The sequence below is a fragment of the Hemicordylus capensis genome, chromosome 10 (assembly GCF_027244095.1).
Source record: "Hemicordylus capensis ecotype Gifberg chromosome 10, rHemCap1.1.pri, whole genome shotgun sequence".
In the NCBI taxonomy this organism is placed as follows: Eukaryota; Metazoa; Chordata; class Lepidosauria; order Squamata; family Cordylidae; genus Hemicordylus; species Hemicordylus capensis.
Window position 1 is genome coordinate 12,511,717 of NC_069666.1, and position 14,878 is coordinate 12,526,594.

Sequence of the window (14,878 nt, forward strand, 5' to 3'; positions counted from 1 at the left end):
GATAGAAAGCATCTGTACTTGGGGATACATCTGACTTAAGCTGTAGTTCCTGATCTAGTAAATGATAGGCATGCAGAAGGCTCTTTCTGTGCCTCCGTCTCCTTACTTGGATTGGGGTGCTTGTTTTGCTGCACTTCACTGGTGGTTTAATTACCTGGAAGCTGTGCAGGAAGACAAGAGTGTCAGCCCAAATGCTCCAGCAGTAAGCCAACATGTTTCCTCTTCTCCTTTTGTACAGAATTAAGAAAATGCTGGGAGATGGTTGTTGTGCAGCGTGTCATCCGAGCCCGCCCAAGTCCAGCTGGCAACCAGCCAACCTGATTTGTCACCAACTCTGGTCAAGCCAACTCCAGCCCTTGATTATGAAGCTTGGATTGGAGTCAGTAATGAGTCAGGCTGGCCGGTTGCCAACTGGATGTGGGTGGGTTTGGACGACACACTGTGCGGGAGCACTGCATGCCACAGGAACCTCAGGTTCCCTCCTCCAGACTTCTTACGGGCTTCCAGCAGGTTGTGTGAAGCCGCCCATAGTGGGAAGCCACAATGAACCTCATCAGCTGTGAATTAGTGGGGCAAATTTGGGTTTCTATTTCCAATAGAACTGAATGACATCCATTAACTGTTATGGGAGAAACTAGATGAGTGCATTTATGGTGGGTCGTGTCAAGCCATCGTGTGTGCCCACGTGTATATGCACGCACACACTAATAAAGTTCTCAGTGTTGTGAAGAAAATCTTGAAACCTTTGAGAATGAGTACCTATGCTCCCTAATCTTTCTGTGTCTTCCTCCACTTCTGCTGCTCTGCACCATTTGAACTTCATTCTCTGGACATCCGCTGCCCTCTTGTTGTGTATGATTTAACTGTCATTTTAGGTACTCCCATTTCCTCTCTCCCTCTTTCTGTGCCAGTTTATCCAAAGTAATATCCGTATCAGATCATTGCAGTCTGCATCATCCTCTGTTCTAGACCTGTGCACCGAGCATCTGCACAGAGGCAGCAGGCACACTAAGGCTGCTCAAAGGTTCTCCTGTGCTAATGTCATTCCTGCATTTTTCTCATGCTCATGCTTTATTGAGAAATGGCACTAGTGCCTGAACATGTGAAATAGTGAACTGGTACTACTGCAAGTCAGTCACAATCTGTTTATGCCCTTTTAGGTTTTTCAGTTTCCCTCCCTTTCTCTCTGGATCTGTCCCTATGGGTGTATATGCTCTGAAACTGTAGATGTTGGTGTAGACCGGGGAGAACATCTGTGGCATTCAGTTGAAACTTTGATATGAGAATTCTGGATTAAAGGCCTTGGGAAGACAGCATTCCAATGACCTGCTGATCCAGTGATTGCATCTTATCCCTCTGTCACATTGGGAGAGTACATTAGAGCACATTAGAAAAATGTAGTTAATGTGTAATTCCTTTTTTAAAAAATGGCACACAAAGTCTCTTGTTGCTGCCTTGGGTCACAGGGAAATATAAATTTTCTTGCCAGAGGCAGGAAGTTTGGAAATTAGTGCTGCAAACGGCTAAAAGTCCCAATATTTGTTCCTTGTCCACTGCAAGTATATTTGACTTTAATCTGCCTTTCTCTTATGATACACAGAGAAATATCTCCATCAGTGAAACATATCTGGTTATAAAGAGGCTTCTTTTATGGCTTCTCATGAGAACAAAATCCTTTTTAGTCTTCCTGATGACTTTCTTAATTATCCTTGCAGACATTGATGAATGCGCGCTAAACAGATTACTTTGTGACAATGGACAATGCAGAAACACCCCTGGCAGCTTTACTTGCACATGCCCCAAGGGATTTGCCTATAAGCCTGAGCAGCAAACATGTGAAGGTAATTGAAAACATCCCTTTAGGTTACAGCTGTTTCAAGCTCTTGATTTTTTAAAGTCATCCTATTACTGGAATTATATGTGGATCATATAATATGTGGATTTATTTGCCAACATTTAGGATGCATTCCATTTAAGGGAGATGAGAGCTGGTCTTGTGGTAGCAAGCCTGATTTGTCCCCTTAGCTAAGCAGGGTCCGCCCTGGTTGCATATGAATGGGAGACTGGAAGTGTGAGCACTGCAGAATATTCCCCTTAAGGGATGAAGCCACTCTGGGAAGAGCAGAAGGTTCCAAGTTCCCTCCGTGGCAGCATCTCCAAGAGAGGGCTGAGAGAGATTCCTGCCTGCAACCTTGGAGAAGTTGTTGCTGTGAAGACTATACTGAGCTAGATAGACCAATAGTCTGACTCAGTATATGGCAGCTTCCTGTGTTCCAATGTAAGGCAGACTGGAACTGTGTATTTTTTATAAGAGAGCCTTGATAGTTTTACATCCAGCCTACCAGAGCATCACACCTAATGTAAGTTTCCATTCCAAACTAAGGAGTCGTCATTAGTTCCCCAAGAACAGTTTGAAGATAAATAATTGTTCTTCATGTGCAATACATAAAATCAAAAGCATAACCCAGGTAGGAACTGAGTTGCAGTTAGATTTTCACAGGAAAAGGACCCTTCTTGTTGTTCCTCCTACACTGGCAAAGCAACAGAGAAGAGAGCTAAAGGAAGAACATCGGAATATCTGAGTTCAAATCTCAGTGTAGCTAAGGACTCAGTGATCACTGTTGGGCACATTGCGGTTACTTGGCTTTAGTTCCACATCTTTAGATGGGAATAGTGGACCTTGCAGGATTCATGCAAGAACAATTGAGGTGAGGTGCCCTTTGGAGGTACAGCGTAGGCTTTAAGTGTAAAGTAAATTAGCCTTAACCTGAAGTGTAAATTTATAGCATTAAAGATTTTTGAATAGTACACCAGCACCTTGATCCAGAACCCCTTGATCTAGAACCCAAAAAATAGACTGGTGATTCCAGTTTTAATCCTAAATATAAATGTATTAATAAACATAAATAAAGGCTTAATACATATATCTGTGTTTAGTGGAGTGCTGTATGTATCAACACACCAGCACCCTGATCCAGAACCCTGCATGTGCTATGTATGACACCCAACTGGTGCTCCTGTTTGCAGGCTGCTCTGTGTAGAAGTTGGAGCCTATGTGGTTACAGCAAGTTTCTGGGTTCAAGCAAAGCTCCCTTGTTGCTGTTTGGGAGTCACAGGATAAATTATATTCCATACTCAGAAAGTTTGGGGATTGGTGAACTTCTTTTGCCAGAGTGAGATGTAAACAAAACTGGCCAAGTGTTGGATCTCCCACATGTGGATTTCTAGATTAGAGCTACTTTCAGAAAGACTCAGATTGAACGTGAGGATTCTTTCATTTCTAGTTTATCAGACTGAAGTCAATCTTCTGAATCTCTAGTACCCCTGTAGGCCATTAATAGGTGTTGTTTCTCTTCTTCTAGATATTAATGAGTGTGAATCCAACCCCTGTATTAATGGAGTGTGCAAAAATACCCCTGGCTCTTTTGTCTGTGAATGTTCCTCGGAAAGCACTTTGGATGCAACAAGAACCATCTGTATTGGTAATTTAGTCTTCTGAGATCTGTTATTTTTTAGCTGTGTTCAAAGGCTGAAAATGTCTTTGATAGAACTGACATGCAAATATCATATTCAATGATCAGAAAGCTTTTAAGAAGAGCTCTGAAAGACTGGATGGAATATGTTATAGAAACAAAGTTAAGAGCATAGTTTAATCATTGTTTCACCATTATCTTGAGCACATAAAAATAATGATGTGTATGCATCATTATGCAATTCATTCAGTATGCAGTTCATATCAGTATGCATTCATTAATTGCCAAAGTATTGTAGTGATTCAACAGATATGGAAGACTAAAGAGGCACGCTAGGCTGAGATGAAAAGATATTATAACTTTATGAAGTATCTGTAGTTTAGGAATAGACAGTAGGGACTTGAGCCTGGTGCTGTCCAACCTGATTGCTAGGTTTGAACTGGGAGAAGAATGGCAAAAGCCAAGGTGGTATGGAAATTTCACCTTGTCCAAAACAAATCAGGTGTGTGTGTGTGTGTGTATGGAGATTCAGAACATAGTGGTGTGTTGGTAGCAAGAATGATCTGCCTCACTAGAATTCACTTTGCACACTGGATAATGCTATTTAAGTAATGATTTCCTAATACGTAGCTATTCGGCAATTCCTAATTGATTTTATTTCTCTTAACAGAGACTGTTAAAGGCACTTGTTGGCAGAGCATTGTGAATGGGAGGTGTGAAATAAATATCAATGGGGCCACTCTAAAGTCACAGTGCTGTTCCTCACTGGGTGCTGCTTGGGGTAGTCCCTGCATTCCTTGTGATCGAGGTAAGACCATTGGTGTATACTTGGCATGTCGGAGAGGAGAGTGGTCTTGTGGTAGCAAGCATGACTTGTCCCCTTAGCTAAGCAGGGTCTGCCCTCGTTGCATATGAATGGGAGACTACAAATGTGAGCACTGTAAGATATTCCCCTCAGGGGATGGAGCTGCTCTGGGAAGAGCAGAAGGTTTCAAGTTCCTTCCCTGGCAGCAACTCCAAGATAGGGCTGAGAGAGATTCCTGCCTGCAACCTTGGAGAAGCTGCTGCCAGTCTGTAAAGGCAATAGTGAGCTAGAAAGACCAGTGGTCTGACTCAGTATATGGCAGCTTCCTATGTTCCTATGTCATTATTTAAGAATAGTTTCAATCAATAGCAATAGCAATAGCAATAGCACTTACATTTATATACCGCTCTATAGCTGAAGCTCTCTAAGCAGTTTACAATGATTTTAGCATATTGCCCCCAACATTCTGGGTACTCATTTTACCAACCTCGGAAGGATGGAAGGCTGAGTCAACCTTGAGCCCCTGGTCAGGATCGAACTTGTAACCTTCTGGTTACAGGGCAGAAGTTTTACCACTGTACCACCATAGAAGAAAATATCCACCAGGAAGTGTGATATAATCACCAAAAGTTTATAAGAGGATGGCTGGAAAATAATTTCCCAAGCAGGGCTTAATTTGGGGCAGAGCTCAGCCCCCACTCTTGGAGACTAAGCCCTGGTAAATAAAAAGCTGTAACAGAAAATAACGGTGAACCTTCGCTCACTGTTGAGCAACCGAAGCCACTGATGTGTTCAGTGACTGGCAAACCACATCCCTCTAGCTTGGTTCAGAATTGGCTCAGTATTTACAGGTTTTCTTGGAGAACCTGGGGGGAAAGTGTCCGAGCATTACAAGTTTGACCACTTCATATTCCAAACCAGGTAATTATGAACTTCCGCAACATTTGTATTCACATTTAGGGAGAAGGGCTGCCCTGTTAAAGGATAAGGCCTCCAGGTGAGCTTGAGGATCTCTCTCTCCTGAATGGCATTTTAAAGGTGAACCAGATATTTTTGTTAGGAGCTCTTGTGGACTACAGCCCACTTCATTAGGGGCTTTAGTCCACAAGGGCAGAAGATATGTAACATTATCTTTAATAGCCCTTTGAGCTCATGGAGCACACATTTTCCCCTCTGTGCCCATGTACGTGGGTATAGAGAAGGAAAAAAATGTAATCTATGAGCCAAAAGGCTATGAAATGCAAGGTGCTGTTGTCTGTGACCATTCTTATGTAAAGCTCAAATCTAAGCCATAAGTACAGTGATGATACACAACTTCAGTCGTTGGTGTTAACAGTGTCTTCTTGGCTATGTTAAGTTAATTAACCAAAACAGTGAGAGAGGAAACCATGGTTCCTATTTAAGCATTAATGGATGGACTCAAACTTGTAAATGCTGAGGCGAAATGGCTATGGGAATGCAAGTCTGTGATGCTTCTTATGTAAAGCATAAATGTATGGGATGAGGCAATAGCTCAGTGGCAGAACATGTGCTTTGTAGGCAGAAGGTCCCAGGTTCAATCCCTGGTTTCTGCAGGTGGGGCTGGGAAAGACCCCTGCCTGAAACCTTGGAGAGCTGCTGCCAATCAGTGTAGAGAATATTGAGCTAGATAGACCAATGGTCTGACTTGGTATAAGGCAGCTTCCTATGTTCCTATGAGACAAAGACAATGATAATTTACAACAGCAATATAATATTGTAAATGGATAAATGTAGTAAATCTCCAAGAGATTTCAAAGTGATATATAAATGTGATGATGATGATGATGTGTATAATGACATGCATACTGCATGGAAAAGCAGGAAATGTATTAACATGTGAGGATTATACTATAATCCTCACATGTTAATAAATTCCCTGCTTCTACATGCAGTATGCAAGTTGTGTACTTGCTTGTCAGAAGCACAGGTGTGAGTTAGCCCTTCATTAACTTAATTTTTTTTAATTTGAATGCAAGGGCTAGTTGAAGAAGGAATCACAATCATGTCCCTTCCTTCAACTCATAACTCTTCTCTTTAATCAACAGTATTCACTTAATTGTTCTAATTATGTTCCGCGTTTTCTTGCTGTGGAGATTTAGTCCATGTCTCGGATGTTCTTCTGTGTCCAGCTCAACAAGTCCTCTTCTTTTGGTTTTCTTTTATAGACCCAGTTTGTTCAAGAGGATACTCAAGGATAAGAGGCACACAATGTGAAGGTATGTACTATTGCTTTGAAACATGAACAGTGTTGTCAGTGAGGGGGAAACAAATGCTTGTGGCATTTGTCACATTCCCATGGAAAATCACAGTGGTTGGCTAATCCTTAGTGCTCTTCTATTAATTGCATCAGGATTACAGCAGGATAAACTTGTTCAGCTGTAGTCAAAATACTGATAAGTGTCAGGATGCAGCTTTACCTGGTTGCCTGCATGGCTCTTTGTAGTCCAGCAGAGAGCACGGCATGCCTCATTTGGGGCTTCTGTTTTCCCCCAAAGGGAGCGGAGGTGAAATGGTTCCAAGCTGGTTGCATCCCAGTGGGGTTGAGCAGGCGAGGCAGGGAGAGCTGCATGAAACCTCTCCAGTGGGGCCGCCATGTTGGGCCTGTCAGTAAGCAAGACCAGGGAGGGGGCTTGGAGTAGGTTTTAAGCTCTGTTGGCTCTGAACTGGGCATTTAAAGCCAAGGCATCTGATGATGAGGGCTACTCTTGGGCATGGGAGTCAGAAGTTCCCCTGGAGAGGGAACTGGATGCAGCAAGCCTGGAGGAGGGTTGAAGTGATGCAGTAAAGCCTCCTCCCCATGCCTATTCTGAGGCTGACCTTGTCTGTTCCCATCCTGTAATTCTGGGGTCAAGAAAGGTCAGAAACACACCTCCTTCCCCCTTGGAAGCCTTCCTGGAGCCTTACAAGAAGGTACCATGTAGGCCAGCATTGCACTGGCAAGAGTCCTCCTTGGAGCGGTTCAGGGAAGAAGAGTGAGATGTCACAAGTTGTGGTACTGCACCAGTGCTGCAAAATAACTAGGATGTGGTGTGTCAACTGAATCGGAAGGGGAGAAGAGAGTTCCAAAGAAGTGGGGCAGCAACCGAAAAGGCCCTTTTGTGGGTCCTAGAACTCCGAGCACGGGACCGACAAATGGGCCATCTGAGATGATCTAACAGGGCGGGATGTAACTGGGTGGGAGAGGCAGTTCTGTAGGTAAACAGGCGCCAAGCCCTGCACGGCTTTGAAGCTAAGAACCAGGACTTTAAATTGAATTCGGAAGCGAATGGGTAACCAGTGCAGCGACTGCTGGAGAGGTGTTACCCTGTCATATTTTCTGGCACTCATGAGTAGGCAAGCCGCTGCATTCTGGACCCATTGTAGCTTCTCGATTGTCTTAAAAGGTAACCCTAGATAAAGCGAGTAACAATAATCTAAGCGGGAAATAACAAAGGCATGAGTCACTGTCATTAGTGCCTGCCAATCGAGATAAGGGCGTAACTGGTGAACCAGATGAAGCTGGGCAAAAGCAATTCTCTCCCCACTCTTTGTGCTGGGGCTGGTCCTTCTGTCATTTCCTTGGTTTGCATCCCTTTCCATTGGAGCCTCAGTTGAATAGCTAGAGCCACGTGACATATTGACTTCTAAGTGGAGCAGGCAGGGAAATGGTTGAATGCATGATGTCTAAATGATAGCCAAAGACCCGTCTATTCCCCTTCTCTAAGCTCCTGGAACTCTATACGGTATTGGGTCATGGTGACTAACACAACCTGACTTGACACAGCAGCTGAAGTATTTGAAAAACAAATTATTCCCATATGTGTCTTCTAAAACACTTTTTTTAAATAAATGGAGGGGAACACCCCCTTCCCACCGCAACCTTGTCCCTAGTTGCATTTCTTGCCTTCCAAGTAATGACCAAATATTCTGGATGTGTTCTGTGTCGGATCCACTGTACATAACTTATCTGGCCTCAAGAGAGGAGAAAAAGCGTGTTGCCCCACCTATTCTAAATCATAAGGGAATGCTAGGAACATTTTTCAGTGTTGCAGAGATGGAAAGTTAATCTTTCAAGATAGTGGTAGACACAGGATTTTGAGGATGTTTTAAGGCAACATGCTCGAAATCCTGTGTCTAAGAAAAACACACTACCAATCTAGTTTACATCCACTTCATATGGATCCCCAGTGCCCAAATATATCTGACTCTATCCACTACTTACTCACATATGGATAGAATTCCTTTGACTTTCAGTCAGTATAAGCATGATTCAGAAGAGAGGATCCAGGGGAAAACTTCCCCCAAAGTTCCTTGTTTATAGGGTTTGCCCTCTGACCAAGAGGAAAAAAAGCGCAAAGCAAAACTTGCCCCTTTAAGAGCGGTTTGATGGGCAGAAATGATTAGGTGATGCTTTCTGTAATACAGTGATAAACATGCTTACCCGCTAATATCTGCACATCAAGCTACAGTTAAAAGCATAGTTACAGTGATCTGATGAAATGCTTGTAACACTACTTTCCCCCAGATGTTTATATCCATTTGTCAGCAACCCTAGTGGCCTAGGGTGTAACCCCTGTTGGTGGTTTACATCTTGGTACCTGTGTGGTTTCACTTTTTGGGTTGCGCTTGTCCACTTTTCTTCTTATCACGATCACAAAGTCCATACACAAGAACTCTTTCCTTCCTCTGGTTGCTACCCTAGCCCACCCCGCCCCCGCAATTGGAACAAAAATTGAATGTGCTAGACTCATGCTTGGCTGGATTGTGCTTCATAGGATGGAAATGTTGGACTCCTCTGCTTTCAGTGAAATCTTAAATCTTTTTTTTTTAAATCCAAAACAGATATCAATGAGTGTGAAGTGTTCCCTGGAGTGTGTACTAATGGACACTGTGTCAATACGCTGGGATCCTTTATTTGCCAGTGCCCCACTGGAATGACTTTGGATGCAACTGGACGGAGGTGTATCGGTAAGCATTAAGGCATTTTGACCCAGTGTAGGAGCTATGGCTAAAGTCACAGGCTTCAGTGCTCACCCACGGCTTCATGCTATGCAAGGACTTCCTTGTTTTCTTTAGTGAGCCTGGGAGTCTTCCTTGCACTCCTAGGGAAAAAATCCCTGCACATGCACAAATGAAAACCAACCATCTATATAGGATTGGTTCTCGGAGGCTCTCAACAAGTGATCTGGGAATAGGTAAAAGATTGCCATCAGCAAGACTGTTGAGGAAGGAGCAAAACCCATTCCATTCAAGGGTATCAGGATAGTGGGCAGGTTTGGGTGTCAGTTTCATTTGACTTTGAATTCAACTGGTATATCCTGCAGTATATAAATAGAAGTAATAGTAGTAGTGAGTACCAGGGGTGTGCAATTAGTTTTGAGGTCGAATCAATTTAGGTCAAATTGGGGGCAATTTGCAGATTCAACCTCAAATCGAATCACCCTCAAAATAGGTGGCCCAATTCGAGATTGAAGCGAATCGCCACTGATGTGACCCGAATTGATTCAGATGTCATTTTGAGGCCCACTTTTCTGGGGAAACAGGCCTCAACATGACGGTCAGATCATCCAAATCAATTCAGATAAATCAAAGGTGATTGATTGAGACAGCTGACCAAGCCAGGCGTTCTCAATGAGGCAATTTGATGATTCTGCAATTCAATTTGACCTAGAATTGAATCGCAGAATTTGATTCATGCACACCCCTAGTGAGTACTATGGGAAAAGGCAAGTGCTGTACTTCAGACTTGGCCATGATAGAAGCAGAATTTGCCCATGACACTGTGTGGTCCAGCCCCCACTAAGTAGGGATGTGCAAACTGGTTTGAATTTGTGAAAACCGGTTGGCACTCTCTGTGCACTACACCACCACTCACGCTGGGCCATGCCAGCGCCCCCCCAGTGCAGTTATGGGGATGTTGAGAACTCCATTATTTCCTATGGAGAAAAACCTTAAAGACACGTAAACTTCAAAAATTACTTAAAAATTAGCCCTTTGCCAAATTCCTTTGAAATAATTCTGGTATCTTCCTTGCCCCCCTTGGGCACTACCACCCACAACACTCTGGTATAGGCCACCCCTTTCCCCCTGACATGAAGCTATACATTTGCTGGAATCCTCATTATTCCCTATGGAGCATTTAAAAATACTTTGAAAATTCAGAGGAGTGTCCAATTGCCTTGCGGTTTGGTGGGTGGTAGGCATCCCTGGGTGCGTATTACCCACCCCACTTTTGTGCCTCTAGATGCTCCACATAGGGGATAATGGGCTGGTTTGAGTCCCATTATACCCTATGAGAAAAATAATTTTAAAATATTTAAAAGATTCATAAAAAATCATAGGAGTGTCTGATTGCTTCGGGGTTTGGGTGGTAGTTGGCACCCATGAGTGCTCCACAATAGGGAATAATGGGCTGGTTTGAGTCCCATTATATTGTATGAGAATTATTTTTCAAAAATTCATAAAAAATCATATGTGTGTCCGATTGCTTTGGGGGTTGGGTGGTAGCCACCCATGGGTGCCAACTACCACCCCACTCACTTTGGGAGGTTAGAACCAGTTAGAATTCTAACCGAACCAGGGGGGTTGAGCAAAACCAAAACCGAATCTTACACTCTTGGTTTGAACCTGGTTCAAATTTGAACCGAACCGGGTAAACCAGTTTTGTGCACATCCCTACCACTAAGGAGGACTTCATGGGACAAAGATATATAGCAAAACTTTACTTCCTGCCAGGGAGACTTGCATTATATGGGTTCTTTATCTCTCTTCCCAGCCCTATACTATACAGTACATTTTCCAGTGGCATGGATTCTGCTATCCTAATGGCACAAATATTGTTTCTCACCCACTGTTGATTTCATAATCCCAACAGATATTCGTTTGGAGTCATGCTACTTGGATCACGATGATGAAGACTGCACAAAACCCATCGGAGGGCGACACCGACTGGATGCCTGTTGCTGCTCTGTGGGTGCAGCCTGGGGCCCTGACTGTGACGAATGCCCCACAAAGGGAACACCTGAATATGAAGCTCTTTGCCCAAGACCTGGATTTTCTACTCGAGGAGAGATTATAAATGGGAAACCATTCTACAAAGGTATGTGAAGCAATTGCTGATGTTGGGGAAAGTTCTGATGAGTAGACTTGGCTGATTTCTGCCTCTTCCTTGCTCAAAATAATACATGTGGATAATTTTTGATGTATGCAGGAGTTGAAGTTTCTGTCCACATATAAGAGTAACGTATATGTGGCAGTTCTCAGAAATGCATACGCAAAACAGGAACTTGGCTTTCCTAAATGCCATCCACATGCTTGCAATGAGCTTCCCACTTCTTGTCCTGCTAAGTGACTTGATAATGACATTGGCTATAGCACCTTTCTGCTTCTTCTCTTCCAATCAGAAGACATGGAAGCAAATACCAGACTCTGAACCATCCTTTCCATTCTTCTATGGCAAGGGTTCCTAACAGGAGGTAGGACTGTGCACATGGGTAAAATCAGGATTCTCTGCTGCTAGATGAGAACATCTCATGTGGGTTATCCTTCCCATGTGCTCCAGAGGCAGGACCTATGTAAATTAGCTGAACCAGGCCAAACCGGTTCATGGGGTATACTTGTAAAGGGGAATCCAGCCAGGATTCCCCTTTACAAGTAAAGGGCATTCCCTATACTAATGCAGGTGGGGAAACAGGGTAAAGTAAAGGTAAAGTTGTCCTGTCGAGTCGTTTTCGACTCCTGGCGACCACAGAGCCCTGTGGTTTTCTTTGGTAGAATACAGGAGGGGTTGACCATTGCCTCCTCCCGTGCAGTATGAGATGATGCCTTTCAGCATCTTCCTATATCGCTGCTGCCCGATATAGGTGTTTCCCATAGTCTGAGAAACATACCAGTGGGGATTCGAACCAGGAACCTCTTGCTCTGTAGGCAAGTTACTTCCCTGCTGCACCATTAGGTGGCTGAGAGACAGGGTACTGCTTCTTTTAATTTAGAGGTGGCGGGGATGGTGGAGACATCAGAGGCCATTTTTGCAACCTCCTCATATGTGCAGAGGCCATTTGCATCACCATGCTAATTGCATGGTGACACAGATGCCCCCTGCGCATGTGCAGAGCTTATGAAAATGGCCACGCATGTGCAGAGGCCCAAACCAGGCCGCAGCCGGCCCAGGTTGTCATTTGGGAGGCTGGGGCTGGTGGTGTTGGAGGAGTCGCTGCCAATGTCTCCACCATCCTCGCCACCTCTAAATTAAAGGTAACAGCAGACTTTCTCCCCCTACCCACCCACATTAGTATAGGGAATACCCTTTACTTTTTACAAGTATATACTCCGAACTGGGCCATGAAGCAGTTAGGCCCAGCTTGATGGCCGGACCAGATCCGGTTCGGCCAGATCCAAGACTAGACCGGGTTGGTTCGAATCCTCTCCGGATTCAAACTGAACTGGCCTGTCCTGTCCCATGCACATCCCTAGTGCAAGCATCTGGGGGGTTGTGGTTCTACTCAGAACTTCTTAGAAGATGTTCCACTGGACATTTTGTCCAGTGTGAATGTTCTCTTGCCCCCACTGAATTAACTAAATTGACTTAACAATTACCAGTACTAGAGAAAACGGAGAACATGTTTTCGACAGAAAAACAATTTGAAAAGAAGATGACAACGTGCACTAGTCTCTGAGAAAGTAAGATCAGACATAATTTCTAGTGCAGAGCATCTTACCTGACAGAAGAAACACATTGTGCTTTGTAATGATATTTTCAGGTAAACGGGAGTTCAGTTTAAGGTGCATAATATAAAATATTACATACATTCTAAATATTGCTTGAATTTGAACATGACAATGTGAGTGTTGCTTCCCCGCAATTGCAATTGTTTTTAAAAATGCTTTAAAAATATTGGTATCTGGATTTCACTGTTTTGATCTTTATGAAATGACAATTGACAACACTGAACTTTGGTTTTAAAAATGATCATGTCTCTGTCATAGACATCAATGAATGCAAAATGATCCCAAGCCTTTGCACCTATGGAAAATGCAGAAACACCATTGGAAGTTTCCGATGTAAATGCGACAGTGGGTTTGCCCTTGATTCTGAAGAAAGAAACTGCACAGGTAAATTCTGTATATCCTATTGCTCAAAAATGTAAATGGCATATTATTTTCATAACGGCATTTTAATTTTTTATATTCTTATATTATTATGTTCTTATTAATTTTAGTATATATCTGTGAGCCAACAACATTAGTTAAGAACAACTTATCTTATGTGTGTTTGTACTTGAAAGGAACATTTTTTTGTTTTAAATTGCAGATATTGATGAATGTCGCATCTCTCCTGACCTGTGTGGCCAAGGGCTCTGTGTCAACACACCTGGAGACTTTCACTGTGACTGTTTTGAAGGTTATGAAAGTGGATTCATGATGATGAAAAACTGCATGGGTATGTTACTCAAAACATATTTGCATTAGGTCACAAATTGAATCTGGGGAGGTCACTTTTGTTCCAAAAACGGCTAGGATTGCTTTGCTCTTGGCTACCATTTTACTGGAACAATTGAAAAGACAGAGTGGGTAGGGAAGATCGTTGGAAGCCACCAGTTTTTGTTTCCTAAATCTAATGGGAAATTCCAGGCTGGTTTTGGATTTACAGACCTCAGTAGCCAGAATCGTGGGAGTTTTATCTTGAACCCTCAAAGTTGAAAAGCTGGGTGTGGGACTGGCATATGGTTAAAAAGATGCTATCTCTTGATCTGTATCCACTCAACAGCTTGCTATTTCAACATATTCAGCATTTATAGAGTTTTATGCTTGGCTCTTTTTGATTTAAAATAATGAGAAGTAACTGTTGTTACTTAGCCTAATTCGAAGGTTGATCCCTAAGTGGGAGCTTGGATTTCACCCCAAGAATAAATCTGATGACTCTTTATAGATTCATTGCACAAAGGAGAGTGGTTCTTAGCTCATCTGCAATATTTCTATCTTGCAGATTTCCGCACTGTCTCCTTTAGCTATGATTAGGAACAGCTTTTATGTGACATCACCTTGAGCCAAGATAGTTTCTGAGGTTATTCTGGGTGTAAAACGTATGGGTAGCAGTGGTGTTATTCCCCTAGCCGTAGAAATAACCTACAGCTATTAGAAATAACGCAGGGGACCACAAACACGAGGGTTTTTCCTCCTCCCTCCACCCCAAATATCTTTACTCCCACCCTTAGAAATAATAGCTATTCCTCTTTTAAAGAACTTAAAGTGTGAAGTACTTATTACACTGAATGATGGAACACACATTTTTATACCTAAAACAAAAAACAAAAAACAAAACCCACCAAAAACCTGGAAGGTGATTAGGCTGAGAAAGGATCTGGACAGATGTTTCTGTCCTTTTTAAAAAAGGATTATTTTATTGGCACATAATCCAATAAAATGGCTCATAATCCAATAAAAATAATTCTGTTTTTTTTTAAATAAGCACAGAGAATTCTGATACGAATTGCAGTCATCCTTCACTGTCCCTTGCAGTTTTCCTCTCCTCTTGCTCCCTTTTTGATGTCCTCTGCACAGTGGCATGTGACCTCTATACCGATTTCATAAACAGAAATGT

The 14,878-nt window shown here is 42.9% G+C and overlaps 1 protein-coding gene across 5 annotated transcripts in view; it reads left to right on the forward strand.

Moving 5' to 3' along the window:
* The window catches only part of FBN1 (fibrillin 1), a 216,762-nt gene that overhangs the window by 124,337 nt on the left and 77,547 nt on the right, over positions 1-14,878 (forward strand). For all 5 annotated transcript variants that reach the window (XR_008311392.1, XM_053271937.1, XM_053271938.1 and 2 more), the window contains exons 20-27: positions 1,716-1,841; positions 3,363-3,482; positions 4,144-4,281; positions 6,465-6,515; positions 9,121-9,246; positions 11,153-11,377; positions 13,264-13,389; positions 13,589-13,717. Coding sequence is in view for 4 of the 5 variants with exons in the window: in XM_053271937.1 (XP_053127912.1) it covers positions 1,716-1,841; positions 3,363-3,482; positions 4,144-4,281; positions 6,465-6,515; positions 9,121-9,246; positions 11,153-11,377; positions 13,264-13,389; positions 13,589-13,717 (1,041 nt within the window). In the remaining variant the exon portion in view is untranslated. The remainder of the gene's footprint in view (positions 1-1,715; positions 1,842-3,362; positions 3,483-4,143; positions 4,282-6,464; positions 6,516-9,120; positions 9,247-11,152; positions 11,378-13,263; positions 13,390-13,588; positions 13,718-14,878) is intronic.